The 27,584-nt window shown below is 54.7% G+C and overlaps 2 protein-coding genes and 1 pseudogene across 2 annotated transcripts in view; all 3 read right to left on the bottom strand.

Annotated features, from left to right (window-relative positions):
• The window catches only part of MCM2 (minichromosome maintenance complex component 2), a 15,297-nt gene extending 11,874 nt beyond the window's left edge, over positions 1-3,423 (bottom strand). The window contains exon 1 of the mRNA XM_061572889.1: positions 3,271-3,423. Coding sequence (XP_061428873.1) covers positions 3,271-3,423 — 153 coding nt within the window. The remainder of the gene's footprint in view (positions 1-3,270) is intronic.
• Positions 3,424-11,036: 7,613 nt separating this feature from the next.
• LOC133355550 (polynucleotide 5'-hydroxyl-kinase NOL9-like) lies at positions 11,037-20,142 on the bottom strand (the record flags this gene model as incomplete). Its single annotated transcript, XM_061572890.1, is given in 13 exon segments — positions 11,037-11,447; positions 13,489-13,622; positions 14,036-14,062; positions 14,065-14,233; positions 14,767-14,878; positions 15,270-15,549; positions 15,999-16,166; positions 16,857-16,954; positions 17,415-17,508; positions 17,845-17,977; positions 18,284-18,456; positions 19,020-19,257; positions 19,393-20,142. Coding segments are annotated over 13 exon segments (2,496 nt in total), but the record flags the coding sequence as incomplete, so codon positions are not given.
• A 4,446-nt stretch (positions 20,143-24,588) lies between these two features.
• Positions 24,589-27,569, bottom strand: LOC133355513 (DNA replication licensing factor MCM2-like; annotated as a pseudogene).
• Positions 27,570-27,584: the final 15 nt, after the last annotated feature.

The following is a 27,584-nucleotide window of genomic DNA, read 5'->3' on the forward strand; positions in this document are numbered from 1 at the left end:
TATTAAGTTCACTTGCTTGCGCGCTTACGACCGTGCAAATCTTTCGGTCGTTTTTAATCCACTTCCCGTGATCCAATCGAGCTGACATTTTGCACACAGACTCGTTGTGTGTGACAATTTATTTTTGTGAAAAAGAAAAAAATCCAAAATTTTTCACTTTTTAGGAAAAAAATTTTTCATATTTAATTTAAAATACCAATGTGATAAAAATGAAACTCTTACTCAAGAAAAACAGAAATGAATAATAAAATAAAACCGATGCCACGCATATAAAGGATTTATAGTGAAAAACTTTGTTTTTACGGGTTAATTTTTTTCCTCCACATTTAGAAACTTGCGTTGAGATTATCTCGATGACGTTGCTGCTATGAATGGCGGGAACACTTTGTCGAGTTATCGTTAGTGGCCAGGTCGCTCCTGAAAAATAAGCTAATACCTCAGTGGGCTTTTCCTGGAAGGATGGGAATGGCTTCGTTTTGTATTTGTTTGTGTTTTGATGATTTGTTTACCTTTCTTGTACGTTGCACTACTATCGTGTTATTGTACCGTTTGTTGTTGTAGCGTCATCATCAGGTGTGAAAACCACAGCAAGAAAATTTTTTAAAAAAAATTATTGCTGTGGTTTTCACACCTGGTGATGATTGCTCGTGTTGCAGTCGAAACGTCGTGAGAATTTTATTGTTTGATATTTTTATTATTTTATTGTTTCCCTTCTACGTGACTTTACTGAAAGAACCAGAATATAAATCCCTGCAGTCACGAAAGCTTTAAATCAAAATAGAACCCACTCCTAAACGGCCACCCCTCCAAAGAGGCCAATTTGTTCACTTACCAACCGTTCCCCTGCGAACGACCGGCTGTTGTGGCTACGGTAAATATTAATTCATGCATTGATTAACCACGTTTTTATTTTAATGTTGTGTGCTTATAATGTTGTTAGTATCTTTATCTATTAATATCCATTGCTGAAATATGATAAGCGTACGTTTTTTGGGTGAAAAAAGGTGTAACTTTCGATGCTATCGGAACGAATGAAGCCTTTAACGTGCATTCCCTATACTCGCTTAACGACCAAATCATCCCCTATACTCGCTTAACGACCAAATCATCCCCTATACTCGCTTAACGACCAAATCATCCCCTAAACTCGCTTAACGACCAAATCATCCCCTATACTCGCTTGACGACCAAATCATTCCCTATACTCGCTTCACGACCAAATCATCCCCTATACTCGCTTAACGACCAAATCATCCCCTATACTCGCTTAACGACCAAATCATCCCCTATACTCGCTTAACGACCAAATCATCCCCTCTACTCGCTTAACGACCAACTCATCCCCTATACTCGCTTAACGACCCAATCGCTTAACGGCCGGTTTCGTGGAACCAATCGCCATCGTTACGAGGAGGGGGATTCCCTGTACTGGCGTTAATGAGTGAATGACTGACCGTGTGAATGGGTTCATTTCATTTGTTACAAGGACGGTCGCGTTTCACCACAGTTTCGCGGCTCTTTTACTGTGTTGTTGCTGCTTGAGCACTGCAGCAGTAGCAGCAGCAGCAGTAACAACAGAGAGAACACGAGACGGAGTCAAGTACGGAACAGTAGGGGGTACAGCTGGGGTGCATCTGACGGGCATCTCAGTCAGCCAACCCATGGCACCTGGGGTCTGCCCCGAGACCTCCTGCTGCCAGCAGCGAGCGTTCGGCACTTCACGTGATGGCCTCAAAGTGCACCTGGCCTGGCACAGGCGCCGTGGTGACGTTACCGTCACTTAGGGGTGAATGACGGCTGTGTTGGTGCAGCAGAGGGCCTTCAGGGATGTTGCACAACCAGCAGACGATGGAACGAGGTTATTTACCGGTCGTAAACAAGACACCCGAATTACACCCCCCCCTCCCCCTGAGTGCAAATACTAGTCGTAATTCTAGATTTGAAGCTTTCGTGACTGCAAGGATTCATACTCTTAGGTTTTTTCGGTAAAATCACCTAGGTAAAAAATAAATAATAAAAATAATAGAAATAAACGTTTATGAATTAAATTATTTTCCCCTATTATTTCTATTATTATTTATTATTACTTATTTTTACCTACGTGACTTTACCGAAAAAACCTAAGAGTACTAGTAGTAATTTACATTTATTTGTGAGAAGCATTCCACTAAGGTCTCAAGGCGCCTTGTAAGAATAAGGATATAGGCCAAGATAAAACAGAAACTAAAGAGAATAAACTGACTTATGAAGATGTTTAACGCCATATAGGCTTTCTTGACCAATGTTATCCGTAATAGAGTTTTTTTGGGTAATATCCCGAGATTATCTATGCCACGAAAACCTCTATTATGGTTAAGAAGATGTGGTATTAAGACGAGACTTGATGAAAGTATCCGCACTATCGGATGATCGAATTTCCAAGGGTAGGGAATCCCGCGACCGTGTCGCAGACGCAGCGAGTAGCCGCTCACCTCCAGGAACGGAGCCGGGATCGAGGCACGCACGGGAGAATAAAGGTCGGTACCAGGTGCAAGTGAATTGTGTTTTAAGTCTTAATAGGGACAATGGGGAGAATCAAACTGGAGATGAGCGGGTAACGGTTTGTCATGAACTCGGAGCAGCAATGCGTCAATACTTTTTTTTTACCAAGACAAAGTTTTAACAAATGGAATGTTATAATAATTGGTTTTTTACCCTTTAATCTGGCCTTTTGGCGTCATCTGGTCCAACCCATGTGAGACCAGGCTCTAAGGAAAGCTGTCTCGGTGTGGACCAATCAACTTCAAGGACAGTGCATACATTATCAGAGTTATGTTTTTTGTTTGCATTATAACTGCAGGTATTGTGGTCTATGCAAACATGACTCCTTGTAAAAAAGGTGTCAGTTTTGTTGCCAGATAGAAGGGTTAAAAACCATTATCATTTTTACTGGCAAATGAGGTTCTAATGGTGTAAATGGAATGTTTTAATAGGAATAAGGAGGCACTTCTGAAACTACGAAACGGAGTTGGAGAAACTAAGTGGTCCTTTCGGTAAATGGCGGACTTTAAGCCCAATGATGGTCTCGCCACATATCCAGATTCGAGTTGACCTGCAGGTGCAATGATGGGTTACAGAATTGGCCTCAAAGCCAAAACGGAGAGCGTAGTTGGTTCAGTGTAACGAGATGTTTCAAGCATGTTCAGCAGCAAGGGCGGTAGATGGTGCCGCTCACATAATGAGCGTGTGAGTTTGTGAAATGGAGTGACCGCGAGTGAATGAGTCGCGTACCCGCTCTTCGCTCTCCTCGCGCGTCCTCCTCCACGCGGCGCACGCGGCCGCCAGTGCAGGAGCAGTGCACACGCCACGCCCAGTGCCCCCAGCAGGGCGGGGGGGGGGGCCCCCGGGGATCCTCTCCACCTGCAGGGGCCCCCGCCTCCTCATCCTCCGCAGGGTCCCTCGTGCCCCCAGTTTCCTTCCCCGCACGCCCCCCAGCCTCCTTCTGCCAGGGCCCCCAATCCCGTCCTCCCTGTTGAGGCCCCAGTCTGCACCTCTCCGTGAGGGCCACTAGGGTCCCGGTCTCTCTCCAAGGGCCTCCAGTCTCTTCCTCCTCCACAGGGCTCCCAGTCTCCTCCCTCTCAGTTCTCTTTCTTCCTCCTCCACAGGCCCCCAGTCTCGTCCTCCCTCCCAGGGCCCACAGCCTCCTCCCTCTCATTCTCCTCTTCCTCCCTCCCAGGAACCCCATTCTCCATCCCTCGCCAGAAACCCATTTCCTCCCTCCCAGAAACCCCATTCTCCTCCCTCCCAGGAACACCATTCTCCTCCCTCCCTGGAACCCCATTCTCCTCCCTCCCAGAAACCCCATTTCTCCTCCCTCCCTGGACCCCATTCTCCTCCCTCCCAGGAACCCGTATTCTCCTCCTCCCTTGGCCTCGTCCCTCCTCTCCCGGGCCCTCCAGTCACTTCCTCCTCTACGGGCCCCAGCCTCCTCCTCCCTCCCAGAGGTCCTCGGTCCCCTCCCTCCCTGGGCCCTCGGTCCCCTCCCTCCCTGGGCCTCCTGCCTCCTCCCTCTCAGTCTCCTCCTCCCTCCTTGGGTCCACAGTCTCTCCCACTGGGCCCCCATTCTCTTCACCTCCCAGAGTCCTCGGTCTCCTCCCTCCCTGGGCCCCCAGCCTCCTCCCTCTCAGTCCTCCTCCTCCCTCCTTGGTCCACAGTGTCTCCCGCTGGGCCCCTATTCTCTTCGCTCCCAGGGCCCTCAGCGTCCTCCCTCTCAGAAACCCCAGTCTCCTCCTCCCCCCCCCTGGGCCCCCAGTCTCTCCCGCTGGGTCCACAGTTTCCTCCCTCTCAGGGCCCTCGGTCCCCTCCCCAGCCTCCTCCTCCCTTACGAGGTCCCCAGTCTCTTCCCTCCCTGAGCCGCCAGCCTCCTCCCTCCCTGGACCCCCAGTGTCTCTCACTGGGTCCAAAGTCTCCTCCATCTCAGGGCTCTCGGTCCCGTCCCTCCCAGGACCCTCAGCCTCTCCCACTGGGCCCCCAGTCTCCTCCATCTCATGGCTCTCGGTGCCCTCACTCCCAGGAACCGCCAGCCTCCTCCTCCCTCCCGATTTCTTCAACCCCACGTTCTCCAACCCTCCTGAACACACAGAGGAGACAACAATATTGGCCACTAGGTGGCGGCGATGTCACCAGAGCGCTTGCGCAAGACGAGGTGCTCTTTTGAGGTCACGTAAAGTGTTGTAGGCTCGCTGATCGGAGGTCACGGCACAGACGCAGGGCCATGAGCTGAATGAGATGACTGGCAGATGCACCACCTGTGCCCCTTCTGTGCCAACTTATTGCGTTTTAGCCGCGAAACGCTCCGCTCGTTATTGTGAGCGTCGCTCCTGCGCCCTCCGTTGTTGTTGGAGGGCGACTGCCTCCACCTGCCCAGTAGCAGCGTCCTTCACGAGCCTCCTTCCTTCACGAGCCTCCTTCACAGAGGTCGATCTTGACACCGCTGGTACGAGCCTTCGGCAAGCCAACTCAGGTCCACATCCTCGCTTACCGCATAAGTCCATCTCTTCTCTAGCCCGTTGCCGTGCCCGTTTAGCTTCCTCTATCTGGCCAAACAGAAACTGCATCGCCAGCTTTTTAAATCCTTTATATTAAGTTCGCTTGCTTGCGTGCTTGCGTGCTTGCTTGCTTACGACCGTGCAAACCTTTCGGTCGTTTTTTAACCCAATTCCCGTGATCCAATCGAGCTGACATTTTGCACACAGACTCGTTGTGCGAGACAATTAATGTTCGTGAAATTTTTTTCCAAAATTTTAGACTGTTTAGGGAAAACAAATTAAATATTTAATTACCAATTGTTTAATACTGCAGACAATCATCTGACCCATAGGTGGCAGCCATCTTAAGCCAGAGGACGAGAGGACTCTAGCCGCCACGCATAAAAGGATTTAGAGTGAAAAAACTTTGTTTTTACGGGTTATACTTATTTAAGGACATGTTTAACCAGTCCAGCCTGGTTAAACACGTCTTCTTTCTCACGGCTGATGTAGACAACTACCAGTTCCGGATTAAGCTAGTGCGGGCCTGTAGCATATGTCATAAAGGGGCCCTAATTTTTTTTTTTAAACACGTAAATATTAAAACACACATTTGTAACTTGCACAGTAAAGGAATTGCATTTTTTATTCGCTATACATCTAGATAGAACGACAAATCGCTAACCTTAAACACTGAGTCATTCATAAAAGTTTAAGGCAGTACTATAGTAATAGAGCGAGTGCAGAATCACTGAACCGGAATTGACAGCTTGAAAGCATTTAGCGCGGCGCCCTTGAAAGTGCGGGGCCCGTAGAATATGTAGCTACTTTTGCTACGAGGATAATCCGGCACTGACGACAACAATTGCACATTCAGGTGGTCAAGGCCAGATAACCGCGTCAGAAGCAGCGGCGTTGTATCGCTGTGATGTCTCCTTCGTATTTGTGGATGGGCATTGCGTTGCTATACGTTGCATATGGTCTGTTCTGGATGACCACAGTCGCACACCGAAGAGTTTTTTCATTTTTAATGTATGCATCAGGTATTCGAATCTGCCATGGTTTGTGGTTTAGGCTGGACTATGATTTCCTGGAAGATCAAACTCAGGGATTTTCCATGATGGATCGTAGGCAGGCCAGCCTGAATGTTTTGAAACCGGTGCAGATGTTCCATTCGATGGCTCCACGCTTCGCAAGCATAAAGAAGGGAGGGCATAACAGTGGCCGAAAAGACCAGGAGGTTTGTATGGAGCGACAGACCAAATATCTCCCACGCAGCAGCGCTACGCATCAAATGAAAAAAGAATTGCCACTCCAGTGAGCCTGGAGCGAGACCACGGCTACCAAGACGGAGCTGGTCACGAGCACACTGCCCCGGGGGGGGGGGGGGGGGGGCACGGAAACTCCTCAATTCTCTCCACAACTGCCCCATCACGCACGGGGAGTCGAAAGGGCTGGGGCATTCAACGACGCACACATACCGAGGCAGGTACCTCGACGTGAACACGGAGGTTGACGCACGAACAACGTGCATCGGAGTTGTGGAGTCAGGAAAGTGGGTGAGGGCTACGGGAGAGGGGTTAGGGGGGGGGGGGTTCAGGAGCAGCATGGGTCTGCCCTCTCCTCCCCTCCATCTGTCGAGGTAAATCCCCGCGTGTAATCTGCGCTAAAGCCGGTAACGGGAGTTGGCCTCCCTCTACACGGGTCTCTCCCATTTCCTCCCTCGGTTCATCTCGCATCTCGCATACCTCTATTATCTCCCCACTCTTCTCTATCCTACCCCCCCCCCCCCCCCGCTGACCCCCCCCCGGACCCCCCCCGAATGAAATCGTCGTGGCTGAGACCAGACTCACAAATCCACGGCTCACAATGGCCGCTCGCCACCCCCACCTCTCTCCCCGTGTGGATCAAGAAGAGAAGAACAAGGGCATTCATAGTCCAGCCCTGCCCCCAACCATCAACATCACCACCATCACCCACCATCATCGCCCACTCACCACCACTTCGCATTCCATCACCCACATCGCCACCACGATCACTACCACCCCCATACCACCGTCACCACAATCAGATACTACCTTCATCACCAACTACCACCACTATTATCAGCATTATCAGTACCACCACCATCAACAACAACAACCGCCGTTCACCACTAAGTGGCGGTGACGTCACCACGGCATTTGTGCCAAGCTAGGTGCACTTTCATCACTACCCCACCGTTACTACCCCGATCATCATCACTACCCCACCATCACTACCCCACCATCACTACCCCTATCATCATCACTACCCCCACCATCACTACCCCACCATTACTATACCCCTATCATCATTACCCCACCATCACTATACCCCTATCATCATCATCATCACTACCCCACCATCACTACCCCACCATCACTATACCCCTATCATCATCATCACTACCCCACCATCACTATACCACTATCATCATCATCATCAACTACCCCCCCATCACTATACCCCTCATCATACCCCACCATCACTATACACCCTATCAGCACTATCACTACCCCTATCTCATCACGACCCCACGTCACTACCCCGATCTCATCATCACTACCCCATCATCACTACCCCACCATCACTATACCCCTATCATTATCATCATCACTACCCCACTATCACTACCCCCACCATCACTATAACCCCTATTATCATCACCATCACTACCCACCTTCACTATACACCCTATCATCATCATCACTACCCCACATCACTACCCCACCATTACTATAAAACCCCTATCATCAGTCATCAGCACTACCCCACCATCACTACCCATATCATCATCACTACCCCACCATCACTATACCCCTATCATCATCATCACTACCCCCACCATCACTATAACCCTATCATCATCAATACATCACTACCCACCATCACTGCCCCTATCATCATCATCACTACCCCCATCACTACCCCACCATCATTATACCCCTATCATCATCATCACTACCCCACCATCACTACCCCTATCATCATCATCACTACCCCACCATCACTACCCCACCATTACTATACCCCCATCATCATCATCATCACTACCCCACCATCACTACCCCACCATCACTACCCCACCATCACTTTACCCCTATCATCATCATCACTACCCACCATCACTACCCCACCATTACTATACCCCGATTATCATCATCACTACCCCACCATCACTACCCCACCATCACTATACCCCTATCATCACCATCACTACCCCTATCACCATCACTACCCCACCATCACTATACCCCTATCATCATCACCATCACTACCCCTATCATCATCATCATCACTACCCCATCATCACTACCCCACCATCACTACCCCACCATTACTATACCCCGATCATCATCATCACCACTACCCCATCATCCACTATACCCCTATCATCACCATCACTACCCCTATCACCATCACTACCCCTATCACCATCACTATACCCCCTATCATCACCATCACTGCCGCTATGAGCACCACGATCACCACCACCCCTCCCCGCCCACACCTGCCGGGACGGGGTCCCCCCGGAGTCACGTGGGGTCACAGGTGCGCTAGTGGGCGTGGTCTGTGCAGGCCCTGCCGTCTCCTGATTGGTCGGAGCCTGGGCGCCGGGCGTGACGTCACTCGGTTCAAAATCCACCGCCTCATCACCTGCACACATCACCATGCCCATCGTTACCATCACCATCGTTACCATCACCACCACAATGGTTACCATCACCATCGTTACTATCACCACCACCATCGTTACCATCACCACCACCATCGTTACCATCACCAACATCATTACCACCATCACCAACATCATTACCACCATCACCAACATCATTAAGCCCCATCAACGCCAACAATACCACCACCACCAATATCATTACCACCAATATCACCACCACCACGAACATCATCACCATCGTTACTGTCACCAACATCATTACCACCATCACCAACATCATTACCACCATCACCAAACATTACCACCAACATCACCAACATTACCACCAACATCACCAACATTACCACCATCATTACCACCAACATCACCAACAATACCACCATCATTACCACCATCATTACCACCAACATCACCACGAACATCACCAACATCACCACCATTAGCACCGACATCAATAAATCCCCATTACAATGACCACTAACCGCCACGAACCCCATTGCCCACCACAACCACCACCACCACCACTAACCCCCACACACCACAACTACCACCACTGCCACTAACCCCCACACACAACCACCACCGCCACTAACCCCCACACACCACCACCACCACCGCCACCACCCCCACTAACCCACACACACCACACTGCGTGGCCGAGTTCCCCCTCACCTGTTGGCTGCGGAGTCTGAAAGTTCGTGGTGGCCGACAGAGGGGGGGTCCCAGTGGTGGCCCCGGTGAGAGGCCCTAGAGGGGGGGGTCCCGTTGGGGTGCCGGGCTCAGGGGTCCACGCTGGGACCCCGGGCGTCGGGGTCCTGGCTTCGCGAACCCCTGGCTCATCTGCTCCAGTGCTCGGCTGCCCTCCGTCGCCACCAACATCGCCAACAACATCACCACCATCACCAACAGCGGCTCGAGCAGCGAGCAGCAGCAGTAGCAGCAGAGTCGCGTACGGTGCAGTGGAGCGCAGAGACATCACCACCATCATCATCACCATCATCACCGCGAGGTAGTGATGGCGGCTGACATCGCTCCTGACAACAATTCACAACTTGGAGCCCTTTGGGGGGGGGGGGTGAGCGATGGAGGTGGGGGGGGATGGTGGATGGATGGTGGAGGATGAGGGGTGATGTTGGATGGAACGTGAGGGGTCTGGGTGAGGGATGGTGGAGGGTGATGGTGGATGAGGGGATGATGGTGGATGGAGGGCGAGGGGTGGTGGTGATGGATCCCGTGTAAACCTCCCGAGCGTTGCCCCGTCCCGTTAGAAATAAGAACTCCCGTGAGGGGGGAGAGGCGGGGAGAGCGGGAGAGCGATAAAAGAGAGTGGGAGAGAGAGGCAAGAGTGGGGGCGGGGGGGTTCATCCATCCTCAGTGCGCGCCTAGCGGTTGCCATGGAGACGGGATGAGAGGGGAGAGCGGGAGAGATGGGAGGAGGGGAGAGATGAGAGAGTGGGAGAGATGGGAGAGTGGGAGAGATGGGGGAGAGTGGGAGAGATGGGAGGAGGGGGGAGATGGGAGGAGGGGAGAGATGAGAGTGGGAGAGATGGGTGAGTGGGAGAGATGGGAGAGTGGGAGAGATGGGAGATGAGAGGAGAGGAGAGATGGGAGAGTGGGAGAGATGGGAGGAGGGGAGAGTGGGAGAGATGAGAGGAGGGGAGAGTGGGAGGAGGGGAGAGATGGGAGGAGGGGAGAGCGGGGGAGATGGGAAGGGAGAGTGGGAGTGGCGGGGAGGGAGTGAGGGGACTGGAGTTGAGATGGAGGGAAGTGCAGAAGTGGGAGAAGGGAGACTTTGGGGGGGGGGGGGGGAGCGAGGAGACGGGAGTAAGACGACTGACGCGAGAGAGAGAGAGCGAGAGAGTGAGCGAGAGGTGGGGGTTTACAAAAAGCAAAGTTATAAAAAAAAATACGAAATGATGAACGAAGCAAAGTGCCGACTACACCGAGCATCTTCTTGTTTCCACTGATCGTAAAAAAAGAGAGGGGTGGATACGAGAGGGAGATGGGGAGACGGAGGAGCGCTTAGGGGAGCGCTTAGGGGAGCGCTTAGGGGGGCGGGTGTGAAGAGTGGGAGACGGAGCTGGGGATGGAGGGAGAAGAGACTTGGGGGAGAAGGATGGGGGGGGGCGGGGGATTGGGGGGATTGGGGTTGGATGGGGGGATTGGGGGGGGGGGGAATTGGAGTGGGCGGGGGATTTTGTGGAGGGCTTGGGGGGGCGGGGCTGCCCCCACCTCCCGTCACTCAGGTCGCCAACAGCGGACGCAAAATCAAGAGAACTTTATTGATATTGACTTTTAAAAACTTTACACGAGCACAGACGCCACGTGATGTGTGATGTGATGGCGATGTTGATCAAGTAATAAGCTGTGTAATGGGCCAGTCCTCATTTGCCGGTGTGACCCAGTGTGTTGTTGTGATGCTGGTGTGAGATGTGGTGTGATGTGAGATGTGGTGTGATCCTGTGTGATGTTGCGTGATGCTGCTGTGGTGCTGTGAGATGTGCTATGCTGCTGTAAGATGTTGCGTGATGCTGGTGTGATGTTGTGAGATGTGATGTGATGTTGTGAGATGTGGTGTGATGCTGTGAGATGTTGCGTGGTGCTGGCGTGAAGTGCCGGCGTCACGACTGCGCTTGCTGCCCCGCTCTCTTGCTGTTGCGAGCGATGCGGAGTTGCCCGGAGCCGGCGAGACGCACGGAGTAGAGGTCCGAGACGTAGGGCAACTCGCCCGGCACGCCGTGCTGGACGACGGGGACACGACGGAGACACGACGGAGACACGACAGAGGGAGACACAGCGGGGACACGACACAGGGACAAGTTTACCCACTGTTAATCACATGAACAGCTGTGACGTCGCGCGCGACACAGAGACGCAACAAACAGAAACGGCAGCCACAGCAGCAGCGACAGCAGCAGCCACAATGGCCCGAGTCACTCTTTTAATCTGTAATGAGGGCACGCATTCCTCAACAATCACATGCTCACCGCTCACACACACAAAGATCGCCCCGTGGAGCCTCAACAGAATCGTGCGGCGAGCAGGAACCTATGAGAGCCGTCAAACGGCACGCGTGGGGGGTGCGGCCAGCACCACGCCCGGCCGCCTTTGTCTCCCCAGCGGCGATGTTCACACTCCGCAGAAGTTATCCATTTAAGACCGAGTGAACCTAAGGGAGGCCTTCAGCACCGGTTCACACATTCGTCACCGCGCTTCCAAAACAGGGGCGGTGTGCGGTGGGGGCTCGGGTGATGGGGGGAGCTGGGTGAGGGGGAGGAGGGAGCTGAGGAGTGGGGGACCGTGCCCCCCCCCCTCCCCCCCCCCCTTGAGAGTTATTGTCTCGGCCGTTATCTTCACGAGCCAGCCACGTGTGGGGGGAGGGGATGCGGGTGTGCCCCCCCCACTCCTTTCCCCCTACGCACGGCATGGCCGCCCATGTTAACAACAACATCATTACCACTGCCTCCACCTTCATCCCCACCACACCACCATCAACAACAACCACCACAGTTGCCCACTGAGTGGCGGTGACATTACTATGGCACTTGTGCCAGGCTAGGTGCACTTCGCTCTCTACTGTGCCACATTTCTTAATTTTAGCCGCCCGGCGTTTCGCTAGTTGTTGTGAGCGTCGCTCCTCTACCCTCCACCCTTGTTGGAGGGCAACTGCATCCAAATTCCCAGTAGCATTCTTCGCGAGCCTCCTCCACATAGGCCAATATTGACACCGCTGGTACCAGTCATGGGTAAGTCCACTCAGCTGCACATCCTACTGTTCGGCTCCATCTCTTCTCTAACCCGTGCCGTGCCCGTTTAGCCCCCTCTATCCGGCCAAACAGAAGCTGCCTGGGCATGCGGTGGCTGGGCATGTGGTGGCTGGGCATGCGGTGGCTGGGCATGCGGTGGCTGGGCATGCGGTGGCTGGACATGCGGGCTACTCAGTCCACACAGCCTCACCTGCCAGAGCCAACTGATGACTGTGTCCAGATTTTTTAAGGATCTGTGAACTCCTCACACAATGCAGTCTAGTTAACCCAGGATGGATTGTAGGCAGGCCAGCCTGAATGTTTCTAACTGGTGGAGATGTTCCTTCAGGGGGGGGGGTCTACGTTTTCCTCGCGTAGAGAAGTTGAGGGCATAACTGTGGACATGAAGACCCGAAGCTTCATGTGGAGCGAAAGGCCACGTAGCTTCCAAAAAGCTGATGAAAATATAATCCGTTTAACAAGTAGGCTTTCGCGACCAATATCATCCATAATACAGGTTTTTTAGGGTTAGATTGCATAAATATATAAATGGGTCGTTAAACCTGCCACCACTCGACACGGCCAATTAGTGAGGGTTGTCACGTAAACAAAACGTGGCCAATTCGTCACTAGTACAGCACACCGATGTGTTGGAGAGTCAAGCCACAACATTTACAATCTGAGTACGACGTTTCGCCAGTAATTACAACCAGCTTCATCAGGCGACAGCCAGATTTGTGGATAAGTTTTGTTCCTTAATCACCATCAACACCACCACCACCACTATCCTCATGACCACAATCCCCAACAAGACCACCGCTATTCCCACAATCACCACCACCACCATTGCCAAATGTATCAGCACCATCACCACCACCAACATCACCATCACCAACATCACCATCACCACCACCACCACACACATCACCACTAGAACTACCCTCTAGACAACCATCACCGCAACCAACACAAGGCGTAGGGGCCCAGTGAGCCAACCCCGACCCCCGGATGACCCCCGGATGACCCCCGGGGTCACCTGCTTCTTGAGGAGGAGCGGAGGGAGCGGCACGTTGCCGAGGACGAGGAGGTTGACGAGGCGGAGGCGCGCGGGGGCGAGCGGGGTGAGGACGAGCAGCGTGCCGCGGGGAGCGTCCACCCCGCGCACCACGCCTGGGAGCCACCGCCACCACCACATTGCACCGCGAGAACAATCACCAGAAGGCAACCACCACAGCAACTGCATTACGCTACAGCCACTACACCCAACCACGACAACCAAATTACATCCATCAACCCCTCCACACACTCTGGGGTCCCCCCGTGTCCCTCCCCGGATCCCCGTGTCCCTCCCCGTGTCCCTCCCTGGGTCCCCGTGTCCCTCCCCGTGTCCCTCCCCGTGTCCCTCCCTGGGTCCCCGTGTCCCTCCCCGTGTCCCTCCCCGTGTCCCTCCCTGGATCCCCGTGTCCTTCCCTGGGTCCCCGTGTCCATCCCCGTGTCCCTCCCTGTGTCCTCCGCGTCCATCCCCGGATCCCAGCGTCCCTCCCCAGGTCCCCCCCATCCCCCATCCCCCGCATCCCTCTCACCGAGGCCGTAGCAGCGGCAGGGGGGAGGTCCCCGTGCACGATGAGGGGGGCGTTCGGGGGGACCGTGGGGGAGGGGCGCAGTGGGAGGCCCGGGGGGGCCCGGCAGAGTCCCACGACGCGGGCGTTGAGGGCGTAGAGGATGTGGGCGGGGGCCACGGCGCCCGGCGCGCAGTGCAGCGCCACGGCGGAGAGCGGCACCTGCGCGGAGGGGGCACGCGGAGAAGCGCACAGATAAAGGTCCCCCGTGCAGCCTTCGGCAAGACGTTGGGTAAAGTGCTGTTGACGAGCATCGAACCCTAACCCGCGACCACGCCCGACCGCCTCCGCCTCCCTTGGGGCGATGTTTAAACATCGCACCAGGTACTCTCATTTGAGTTGACCCAGGCGAAGCCCAGGACCAGGTAAGATAATCGTCACTGGTGTTTGTGGCGATGAGCGTCAATCGGAAAGCGGGCCGCCGTGTTCGTAGCGCAACGCACTAACCGCTGCACTAGACAAAGATCCCCCATATATTTGTACGCACAACAACAACAACAAGCGCCAATCGCCACTAAGTGGCGGTGACGTCACCACGACGCTTGTGCCAGGCCATGTGCACCTTGAGGCTACCACGTGAAGTGTCGAACGCCCGCTGGCAGGTCACGGGGCAGACCCAGGTGCCACGGGTCGACTGACCGAGATGACCGAGATGACTGGCTGATGCGCACACGCGTGTTTGTGTGTGCGGGCACCTCGTAGGGAGGCAGCCGGTGAAGGGGCCACAGGGCCCTGGCTCCGGGCGGCTGCAGCTGGCTCAGGTAGGCCAACAGGGACAGCTCCCGCAGCACATTGCTGGGCACCGGCCTGCACTCAACACACACACACGCACAGCTACAGACAAACATCCCCTGTGGAGCCCAATCGCAATGTCGGGGCAAGTGCTGTATAGAGAGCGCCTGTTAACGGCGGCACTGCGCACCTCGGAGAGTTGGTGGGGTGGCGAGCGCCGCACCCGGCCGCCGTGCCAGTTGCTGCTCATTTAAGGCCGAGTCGGCTTGGGGGAGGGAGCCCAGCACCGTTTCACTGATCACGCGGACCCACTGATGTTGGCCGTGCGGGCCTGTGCCGTACCCCCACCCCCCACCTCCCACCCCCCCTTCTCGCTTTGTGCACCTCGATAGGTTCAGAGTTGGCTACATAGGGTGCAAAAGAAGTCCAACAGACATACATAAAGGTCAAAGGGTCAGTGACTCACATGGCCCTGTATCCCTTGATGGAAGCAAAATTGTTGACGACTTCCAGCAGCTTGTGATCCCTCTCCTCCTCCTCATCCCCCTCCTCCTCCTCCTCCTCGTCCTCCTCGTCGTCGTCGTCGCGATCGTGGCTGTCCTCCTCGGGCGCCGTCTCCCAGCCGTGCAGGGCGCGCAGGGTGGCGGCCGTCAAGGGCTGGGCCTCCACACCTTTGGGGCTCATCTGCACCACGTGGCTTGGGCGCAGCATCCGGCACAGGTCCACGAGCAGTGCCAGCCCGTTACCTAGGAGACGGCGGGGTGGAGGGGGTTACCGTGTGGGGGTCGCGAGAGAGTTGGGAGAGACTTGTGAATGAGTGGGGCAGCAATAGTGTGCGAGTGTGTGAGAGTGATGGCGAGTGTGTGAGAGAGTGCAAATGAGTGTGTGGTGTGTAAGCTTCAGCAGTGGGAAGACAAAGGCGGCCGGGCGTGGTGCTGGCCACCCACCCCCACGTGCCCCACTCTGGCCTTAATAGGCGCTCGCTAACATCAATCTTGCTCCAACAGCCTGGTAAGGCTATAGGAGGGATCATTGTCTTTGTGTGTGTGTGTGGACATCCGTGTCCGGAGAAGAATCTGTGTGTTTATGCACCACCCCTCATCGCACACTCTCCATACCCACCTCATCCAATCCCCCCTTACCCCCACCCACCCAGCCCCCACCACCACCACCCCCCCACCCCCTCCCCCCGCACCTTGCACCCATCCCATGGTGTTGACGATGAGCGGCGCGAGGCGTCGGGTGCCGCTGGCGAGGACGACGCTCCGAACCGACGCGACGTAGCGGCTGGGGTCCCGCTCGGGGCTCACGTCGCCGTAGAACACGCAGCTCGCCGCCTCGCGGGGGTGCCCAAACGGGGGACCTTGGGGGGGGCACAAGCGGTTGGGGGGGGGGGGGGCACGATGAGGGGGGGATGGCCGCAGAAGTTGAGAAATTATTCCTGGAGTCTCAGTTCCTTGGCTTCACCATAGTGAGAGAAGTACAGCATGAGGGTGAGTGTGTGTGTTGTACACGTGTGTGTACACGTGTGTGTACACGTGTGTGCACGTGTGTGTACGTGTGTGTACACGTGTGTACACGTGTGTGTGTACGTGTGTGTACACGTGTGTACACGTGTGTGTGCACGTGTGTGTACACGTGTGTGTGTACACGTGTGTGCGCGTGTGTTTGTGGGGAGCGGTAGTTTAGTGGTTAGCGCGCTGCGCTACGAAACCGGCAACCCGAGTTCGATTCCCGCTCACGGTTCAACACCACTGACGAATATCCGTACCGGTCCTTGGTCTCCCCTAGGTCAACTTAACCTCAAATGAGTCCTGGTGCGATGTGTAAACATTGCCACTGGGGAGACAAAGGCGGCCGGGCGTGGTGCTGGACACCCATTCCCTCGGGCGCCGTGTCAGCCTTCATAGGTGCTGCTCGCTAACAGCACTTTCCCCAGCAGTCTGTTAAGGCTACACGGAGCATCTTTAGTCTTTTTTTTTATGCGCGTGAAAGTGACATTTTGTGAGTGTGTATCAGCAGGTGAGCACCTCACCGGGTGAGGGAGACTCACCGAAGAGCGGCTGCGTGACGTCGTGGAGAGATATGCAGCCGGGCGGAGTGAACTCCGTCTGCCCCACGTCGCACTCCAGGTACTGTACTCGTGACATACTGTACGCACACAGAGACAAAGATCCCCCGTGTAGCCTTCTAACAGACTGTCGGGACCTGTGACAGCCAGCGCGGCACACCACTCCCGGCTGCCTTTGTCTCCCCGGTGATGAATGTTTTACACACCATGCCAATTACACATTTTTAAGGCCGAGTCGACCTACCGGGAGCCACTCGTTGGTCGTGAGCGGGATTCGAACTTTGTCAGCAGCAAAATCTGATAACCGCTGCGCCACCGCTCCCCCAAACAGACACACGTGTAAATATAAAGTTCTCCCATGTAGCCCACATAGGCTGATGGGCAAGTGCTGTCACATTGATTCCCCCTCCACTCCCCATTGATCCCCCCCACCCCCTTAATCCCCCCCCACTCTCTACCTTGATCGCCCCCTCCCCCCTGTACCCCCCCCACCCCCAACTCCCTCCCCGATCCCCCTTGATCCCCCGCCGTGGCTCTCACTGATTGAGGAGGGAGTTGAGGAGGAAGCGGTTGAACGTGGATTTCCCAGAGTTCCTCTTGCCGCACACGAGCACCACGGGGTAGTGCACCCCCTCTACTCACACACGTACACAAAGACAAAGAAACCCCGTACAGCCTTAACCGACTGTTGGGGCAAGCGCTGTTAGCGAGTCGCACCTATGAAGGCTGGCGGCACGGCACACAAGGGGGTAGGTGGCCAGCACCACGCCCGACCGCCTTTGTCTCCCTAATGGCGATGTTTACACACCGCACTAGGGACTCATTTGAGGCCGAGTCTACCTAGGGGAGGCCTAGGACCGGCTCAGAAAATCGTAACTAGCGTTGGCCGGGTTCGTGGTACACACACACACACGTTGTGATGGTGATGTTGTGATGGTGATGTGGTGATGGTAATGATATGGTGATGTACCCTCTCTGCGGCACGCAGTGACGATGGTGTCGATGGCGTGTCTGTAGCTCTCGGACACTGCGATCCCCTCCGTCTCCCCCACCTCCTCCACCCCAGCCGCGTGTAGCGGTCCCCGGCTCCTGTGGGGGTGCCCCTGTGCCCCACAAACAACCAGCACCGGCGTCATACAGGGGTGTGTACACGGCAAGTACACTGTACCGGACTTAATAGATGCTCGCTAACAGCACCGTGTATTAACTCCGCGTGATCCCATGCACGACCCCACGTGACCCTGTGTCTGACCCCAAGCATGACCTTGCATGACCCCATGTAACCCCACGTGGCCCCCTGTACAAACCCCGTGTAACAACGACGTGACCCCACGTATGTCCGCGTGTAACCCCGCGTGACCTCGTGCATGACCATGTGCGACCCCACGTGTGACCCCACGTGACCCCACCGAGCTGGGGGAGAGGAGGCGCGGGGTGGGAGAGAACTCGGAGAGGAAGCGGACGAGCGGCGAGTGTAGCCGGCGCAGGACCAGCACCGCTGACCCTGCGGTGACCCCACTACCACCGCCACCAGTGCCACCATCGCCACCGCGCCGCCACCGCAATATCCGCTCCACCGCGCCTGCATGGGTTCACGGAGCACAGATGGGGTTAAGAGAGACGCATGGGGTAGCCGAGGAGCTCGAGTCAGTGTTAGGGTGATGGGCTAATTTCAGCCAGGCCTCGGTGAGTGATCCGGAACAAGAGTGACACTCTGGTCAGGGATACACATGGCCTAGGGTGAGGGCTTGGGTGAGGGGCTACATGATGTTAGGGTAGAGAGAGGGTGAGGGTTACGGTGAGGGCTCGGGTGAGGGGCTACATCATGTTAGGGTTGGAGAGAGGGTGAGGGACAGGGTGAGGGTTACGGTGAGGGCTCGGTTGAGGGGCTACATCATGTTAGGGTAGAGAGAGGGTGAGGGTTACGGTGAGGGCTCAGGTGAGGGGCTACATCATGTTAGGGTAGAGAGAGGGTGAGGGACAGGGTGAGGGTTACGGTGAGGGCTCGGGTGAGTGCTGCCCTGCTTTGAGAAATCAAGGCAAAAATGACCTAAGAGCGAGGGCACGGCATGAAGTGAGTGGAGGTGGCAGCAGGAAGTGACACGTTGTGGGAAACAGGGCAGAGGACCGAGGCCTGGGCCGCACCGGCACTGAAGGAGGCGGCGGTGAGCGACTGGCGCAGCCGAGACGTTCCATCCCCTTGCCCGTGGAGGTCCCCGTGGGGGTCCCCGTGGGGGTCCGGCAGGGCGCGCAGTGAGAGCGCGCGGTGCGTCCGCGGCGACAGGAGCTCCGTGGGCGCGTGGGATGGCGCCAGCTCGAATCCCAGCAGCTCCAGCCGGCCCCGCAGGCAGCGCAGCTCGCAGCAGCCATGCAACGTCAGGGTCTGCGGTGACGGGGGGAGGGGGGCAGAGGGGACTCCCCCGGGAACCCGAAGAGGGACACAGGAGGGGGGTTAGGGGGTGGGCGTGGAGCAAGAAGTTTGCGATGATCTTTTTGCGCGATTCTCCAACCCTCTCACCTGACCGGGGTCCATCACCACGGCAACGCGGTCTCCCTCTGCGAGGCGATACCCGCCGCTTTCCGGCTCCTCCTCCTTCACCTCGTCCACCTCGTCTTCCTCCTCTTCCACCTCTTCGTCATCCTCCTCCACGTCTTCAGTGTCCCCCACCTTGCCCAATTCTTCACGACCATCTGCCCTGTCCATCTCGTCATCCTCTTCCATTTCCTCCATCTCATCTACCTTTTCATGCCCCTCGTCCACCTCTTCATCTTCGCTGTCAATGCCGAATTTTTCGGCATCAGTCGATGTCCATTCCTCTGGCCCCGTTCCGGAGCCCGATTGCGGTTCCATCTCCTCTGCGGTGGGTCCCTCGCCTCCCGACTGTGGCTCCGAATTCACGGGGTCATCACAAACATCATCACCAACATCATCACCAACATCATCACCAACATCATCATCATCACTGCTGACCCTTCTCCTGACCCACGTGCCGACCCCACGCGTCACCAATCTTCGTCGCGCCAGGGTGACCCGGCGTCGGTGCCGGGGGTCCTCTCGCAGGAGTCCCAGGGGTCGCAGCAGGGGGTCGCAGCAGGGGTCGCAGCAGGGGTCGCAGCAGGGGTCGCAGCAGGGGTCGCAGCAGGGGTCGCAGCAGGGGTCGCAGCAGGGGTCGTCGCAAGCGGAAGGACCCCGACACCGCAAGCAGGCGCGGAGGTCGTCGCTGACCTCCCTGCGCCATCGTGGCGATCGTGTCCAGGGGGTCACTCGGGGTCACGGGTGATGGACGGGGTCAGGGTGGTGATCCTTTCCTGTCATTACAAGGGTATGGCAAGGGGGTAGAGTTAGGATGAGGGCTAGGGGTTAGGACGAGAGTTAGGACGAGGGTTAGGGCTGGGGGTTATAGGGCTGGGGGTTAGGGCTGAGGGTTAGGGCTGGGGGTTATAGGGCTGGGGGTTAGGAAGAGGGTTAGGACGAGGGTAAGGGCTGGGGTTAGGATGAGGGTGTGGGCTGGGGCTTAGGGCTGGGGGTTAGGACGAGGGTTAGAGTCAAGGATAGTATGAGTTGAAGAGGTTAGGGTTCGTGTAAGCGCTAGTGTTGGGGCTCGTGCTGGTGATTGGGGTTGGCGATAGAGCTCGTGTCAGTGTTAGAGACAGCGGTTAGTACCAGGGCCAGTGTTAGCTGCAGTCGTGTTCGTGGTGGCGTTCATTCAACTCGTTCTCACCTCCGCTGCTGTTCCCGCGCCTGATATCGCCTCGCTCCTCCTGCCCTGTCCTGAGCCTTGCCCACCCCCCACCCCACACACTGCCCCGTGCCCCCACACACTCAAAGCTGCCCCGTGCCCCCCACACACTCACAACTGCCCCGTAACCCAAATTCCGCGGTGCTGTGCAGATGCTGCCCCAAACACGTGTAGCCGTGGGGTCCCGCGTCCTCAGTCGCGGATTCGCGGTCTTTGATTCGCGCCTCCGGGACTCCGCGTCCGAGTTCGCGCTCCGCTGATTCGCGCGGCCGTGGCGATTCAATCGATTCGCTGCACCGATTAATCGCTTTTAAAAGAGCGCACGAAGAATAAATGGACGCAGATTTAATTCCGCTGTTACAATAATCGATTCGTGTTTCGCGACAGTCGAAACATTTAACAGAGAGACGCGGCCGTGTGACGAATCACGCGCGCGACACGCGATCCAGGGACCGCCGATTCGATTCGATCTCCAGAAGGGGCACGTGGAACGATGCGATTCTTAACTCCCCCCCCCCCCGTTCACCTCGTCCATAAATGACGTCACGCGATTTTGGACGATTTTTGACCCCCCCCCTCGTCACACGGCGTCACAAAAAGTCAGACCCCCCCCCCTCAAATATGACGTCACAAAGCTCTGCTCCCCCCCCCCCCCCAAAAAAAATAAAGCATGCTTCAAATCTTCTTCTTGGTTCTTTCGGTAAAGTCACGTAGAATGGAAATAATATGTTTTATTTTTATTATTTTATTATTTCCATTCTACGTGGCTTTACCGAAAGAACCAAGAAGATGAATCCCTGCAGTCACGAAAGCTTTAAATCGAAATTTATGCTTCAAATCGCTTTAAACTATTGTCATTGTAGTGCAAGACAGATTCGTGAAGTCCACCTGTTTCGTTCCTTATATATATAACTTCTCCACAACTCTGGCTGTCGCCTGATGAAGCTAGTTGTAATTACTGGCGAAACGTCGTACTCAGATTGTAAATGTTGTGGCTTGGCTCTCCAACACACAACCGGTTCGTGCTATACTAGTATACTACACTATACAGTACACTACTATACACTACACTACTATACAGTACACTACTATACACTACACTACTATACACTACACTACTATACACTACACTACTATACACTACACTACTATACACTACACTACTATACACTACACTACTATACACTACACTATACACTACACTACTATACACTACACTACTATACACTACACTACTATACACTACACTACTATACACTACACTACTATACACTACACTACTATACACTACACTACTATACACTACACTACTATACACTACTACTATACACTACACTACTATACACTACTATACACTACCTACTATACACTACACTACTATACACTACACTACTATACACTACACTACTATACACTACACTACTACACTACACTACTATACACTACTATACACTACACTATACACACTAATACACTACACTACTATACACTACACTACTATACACTACACTACTATACACTACACTACTATACACTACACTACTACACTACACTACTATACACTACACTACTATACAACACTACTATACACTACACTACTATACACTACACTACTATACACTACACTACTATACACTACACTACTATACATACACTACTATACTACACACCACTATACACACTATACACTATACACTCCACTATATACTATACCATACACTATACACTACACTACTATACACTACACTACTATACACCACTATGCACTACACTAGTGCTGTACTCGTGACGAATTAGCCACGTTCTGTTTACGTGATCCTTACTAGTTGGCTGGGTTTTAACGACTCATTTATATATTTCCGCGATCTAACCCAAAAACCTCTATTATGGATGATATTGGTCGCGAAAGCCTGCTACGTGTTAAACTCCCTCGCCACAGCCGAACGCAGCGATTTGACGTTTCGCAGGAAACCGCGCCGGCCATCACAAGGACAGCATCAATTCGAGCTACAAAGCTGTCTCAACTCTGCAGGTGATCGAGAGAGCTTGCTCTGTTACGACCACTCAACACCGTAGCCATGGAGTCAACATTGGGGGGGGGGGGGCAAATCTTCCAGGGGATCTGAGGGTCCCCCCCAGAAAAAATATAAAATTTTGAAAACTAATACGTAGCCAGCCGTGCTAATCGGAAGTGTGTGGGGAGGGGGACACAACAAATGAAACACAAAAAGGCGGTTCTAAAGAAGTGAATTTTAAACGTAGAGTTGTGAGTTGACAATCGCTCACCCACCCACACCGCCAAGCGAAGCTCATTTATAATTATAATCCGCGCGCCGTTAAACGCTCACACGCCACGTGGCTATTTAATTCGCTTGGCTGTGCCTGGTGGTGGCGGGCTCGCTCGTGAGGACTGCTACGCCCCGAGGGGGGTGACCTGGTAGCGAGCGGAGGGGTGCTCACGACAAATTAAAACATTTCAGATTGCGTCATCCTCAGCCAAGAAAAAATTAACCCGTAAAAACAAAGTTTTTCACTATAAATCCTTAATATGCGTGGCGGCTAGAGTCCTCTCGTCCTCTGGCTTGAGATGGCTGCCACCTTATGGGTCAGATGATTGCCTGCCACCATTAAGCAATTGGTAATTACATATAAAAAAATACCTAAAGTGTTATGGACATTTTTTTTCACGAAAATAAATTGTCACGCACGAGTCTGTGTGCAAAATGTCAGCTCGATTGGATCACGGGAAGTGGGTTAAAACACGACCGATAGATTTGCACGGTCGTAAGCGCGCAAGCAAGCAAGCAAGTGAACTTAATATAAAGGATTTTTTTTTAATGTATCACGAGTTGGCCCGTGGCCCCATCTCGGGCACAGCGCTACTGGGACTCTTAGCATGAATGACGCTATAAAAAAAACGTGTACGTATTATTGTGCTTTCATCTCATCTTACATAGACTATTGTCATGTCTTAACTCCCTGGCGTGGCTAATAAGGTGGTGATCAATTCGCCGCATGTTCAAAATGTGGCTGATAGAATGTTAGCCAGAACACCGCATATTAAACTAGTTTTGGCCTCCCTGCACTGGCTTCCAGTTTCACATACCAGTTTAAAATCCTATTAAGTTACAAAGCAGCGAACCATCTTGCCGCAGCCTACATCATTGACATGCTGCACCCATGTCCCCTCAAGGTCTCTAAGATGTGGGGATGCAGCTCTTCTCTGCATTCCCGGGTCGAGGTTTCGGTCTCTGGGTGACCGAGATTTTTCCCGTGGAGCTCCCAGGCTATGGAACGCTCTTCCACGAGATAGAGATTTTAAAAATGTGCCTTAAAACCAATTTATACGTTTCCGCTTATTACAATTTTAGTTAATTTCGTAAACTATTCTTGAAATGTAATTCTATTTTCATGCCGTGTCTGCTCCTGCTCTGTACAGTCCTTTGAGATCTTTGATGAAAAGCTCCTACAAAAATGTAATTATCACTAGTCACACGGCTAAGTCGATTACCCCTGTAAGACCCGCCCCTCTCCATGCCCCGCCCATTTACTCTCCCAAGCCCCGCCTGTTCAAGGCCCACCCCTGCGTTCAGACACGGGAGGGGTGCATGGCAGAGGTCGCAAACGGGTTTTGATTCCTTACCTGTACCCGGCCACACCCAGGGTCGCAAACGGGTACCCGTACCAGTACCTGGCCAGGTACGGGTACCCGTTCCCTACCCGAAATGAGTGACAAACGTTACTCACCAGTGACTCACGGCCTACCCGTACCTGGCCGCACCAGGGTCGCAAACTGCTACCCGTACCCGGCCGGGTTAGCCAGTATCGGGTAGGGTACGGGTATCGGGTACCCCGGTTGCGACCTCTGCCCCTCACCCTCGTGCCTCTGGGAGCAGCTTGCAGCAAAAGTTGGAGGTGAACCTTGACATCTGCTGCACGTGCGGAGCCGACAAAATCCACTCTCAACTCGGCCATTGAGAAAACGCAGCTTTATCTCAACCTCGCGACGTCGACACACAACTCCAGCGCCGCAGCAGCAGCCGCCACACACAAATACACGCGTCCCGTGCCCTCTTAACCCCGTAGTAACACTGCGCCCATTCGCCAAGGGAGCGTTGATTGGAATTTCTCAAACTCTACTGTGCTGAGAATTTTCGCAAACGTAGTTTTCCAGAGGAGACTCTGGCTCCCGGACATGTATTTAACATCCACTTATGATTGTGCAGTTGTTCAATTTAAAATACGACAGCCACACAGCAAACACAGTGATCCCCGTGTCTGGCCCGTGTCCCTCGTCCGCAGGACACCATGGACCCCTCTGTTCCCCGTGTCCCCCCCCCCCACCCCCAGTGTCCCCTCCGTGTCCCCTCCGTGTCACTCAGAGTGGCTGGATGATGAGCTTGCGCCTCGGGTCAACAGAGAAGAGGTTGTTCTTGAAGACGTCGCTGTCATAGAACGCAGAGAGGCTGTGGATGCTGATTTGCCTCGCCTGTGGGGGGGGGGACAGAAAGGGGGAGGGGGCGGAAAGGGGGGGCTCACAGGTTAGGTACTGCCACTTGGTAACCACGGTGAGCGCCGCTCATCCTCGCCACGGTAACATCGACATTGTTACACAGCTCATATAATGTTACCCACATTGTAGTGGCATCATCATAGTCGGTTACTCTCCGAAATAGCCTGCTGAGCATTACCAATGCGGAAATCATTCCCAACCTAAGCTGACGTTTCTGTCACCTGAACTTTACGATCAATGGATTTTGAAAGCAATTCGTCCGAGCTGACCTCCTTTACAGTAAAAGCACTTAAATAAATGTTGATCAGGCCTGTTGCTTTCAGGCTGTCTCTGATTTGTATTCCATTTATGTTGGCTCAGAATATTTTTTTCTTCTCCATTAACAATCTGCAATGTCTGACCCCGTGAACCCCATTAACTGTGACGCCGATGACCTCGCGAGCTCACCCGGTCGGCGAGGTCCTTCTCGGGCACCTCGACGCGCTCGTGCCGGACCCCGGCGACCCCGGTGGCGCCGTAGCGGCTGCGCTGGTAGCTCAGCTGCTCGGAACACGAGCTGCTTCAGGAATGAAGAGCAGCAGCTCATTGTTGTCCCGACGGAACGACAGGTACCGTGAGAATGTCTGTGACGGACGCGCGAGGGACACACGCACGGGATACATGAAAAGCATGTAAACACACATGGGCACAGGTGAAGACAAGGGGAACATGCAGGGGGACATGGGAGGGGATACACAGGAACACGCGGGGGACACATACGCGGAGACACACGGCGGTTACAACAGGTGGACAACACAAGGAGAGGTGGACAGAGACAGGCGACCGGTCACAGCACTGCTCCCATTCATCCCACCCGGACCCTGCCCTACCTGGACACTGCCCCTACCTGGAACTGCCCCTACCTGGACTCTGCTCCCACCCTTACCCTGTTCCCACCGGACCTACTCCCATGCGGTGGCCCCTGCTCCCACCTTGCGCATGCTGCGCACGCTGAACTTCTGCGTGTCGATGAAGCTGTCGAGCACGACGCGGATCGCCATGTTCACGTCCTCCTCCAGCACAAAGTCGCGCAGGTGCAGGCGCGCATGCGCCTCTGCCAGCCGGATCATCGACTCGATGTGCCGCACCGTGATGGGAATGCTACCCGTCGCCTGTAGACAGGGTGGGGAAGGGGGTTCGAGGGGGCAGGGGGTTGTTTATTGGTGAATGGTGGAGTGTCGGGTGCAGAAGCAGTTGAACAAATCAACGCGTGGGTCGCTCCCCCCCCCCCCCCCCCACCAGTCTCACCATGGACTCCTTGCGCAGTTCGCTGTACATGCGCGCCACCTTGTCCTGGTCCATCTGGTTGAGCTTGGGGCGCACCTTCTCCTTGCTGTAGGTCACGTACTTGCGCAGCAGCTCCTGCGGGATGGGCTCCACACCGTACGAGTTGGGCATCGGCGCCGGCCCGGCACCGGTGGCCTCTCGCCGCGGCGCTCGGGTCCGCCGGGGTGGTGCCGCACGTGGCTGGAAACCACGAAGCGCGCCAGCATCTCGTCCTGCATCCCCGACACACGCGCGTGCGGACTCCGCTGTGAGTCAGGAGGTCAACGTGGCGCACGACGGGCAGTGGTGTGGCGAGCGCCACGGGCGGCCACATTCGTCGCCCCGGTGCCGAGCTTTCAAAGCCGCACTCACCTAAAGGCCGAGTCGACCTAGAGGCGGCCCAGGATCGGGTGCAGATATTCGCGATCACCGATGTCGGTGGCCGTGAGTGGGAATCGAACTTGGGTGACCGACTTCGTAGTGCCACCCCCACCCACCACTCACCTGCACGGGGTCAACGGTGTCGCGCACACACACAGGATGTCGAAGCGAGACAGGATGGGCTCCGTGAGGTCAACGTTCTCCGAAAAGGTCAGCGAGGGGTCGTAGCGCCCTCCTGCACTCGCACCGCACACATACGGAGGGGGACAGCGTGACACGGGTGACGCGGGTGTCATGCGACCCTAAAAGTCATAGGATGACAGTTGACGAGGACGGGGTGAGGAGGTGGAGAAGGAAAGAAAGAGGGGAGGGCAGGCGCTGTACGATGGGGGTTGGCAGCGGCGATGATGGAGCGCGCGCAGCGAGGTGACGATGCCGGCCTTGCTGATTGAGATGCTCTGCTGCTCCATGGCCTGTGGATGCTCGTGCGGTCCTGATCTGTCATCTGCAAAGACCAAGATCACCCGCGTAGCCTTTAACAGACCGTTACATTCACTGTGATTGAAACAGACGGCACCACCACTGGAGTATTAACCAGGGCACCCTGCTGGATTCAAACCGCTAAGCGACAAGCGGTTAATGCCACTGCCGGATCGCATCAACCTCCCGTGCTTGTCACTGCCCTACTCTCCTCTCTCCTCTTACCTCCACCTCTCCTCCCCCTCCGACGTCACTCACCTTATCGAACTCGTCAATGAGACACACTCCCAC

This window comes from Lethenteron reissneri, chromosome 51 (assembly GCF_015708825.2).
Source record: "Lethenteron reissneri isolate LAM-NWPU_2019-01 chromosome 51, ASM1570882v1, whole genome shotgun sequence".
Lineage (NCBI taxonomy): Eukaryota > Metazoa > Chordata > Hyperoartia > Petromyzontiformes > Petromyzontidae > Lethenteron > Lethenteron reissneri.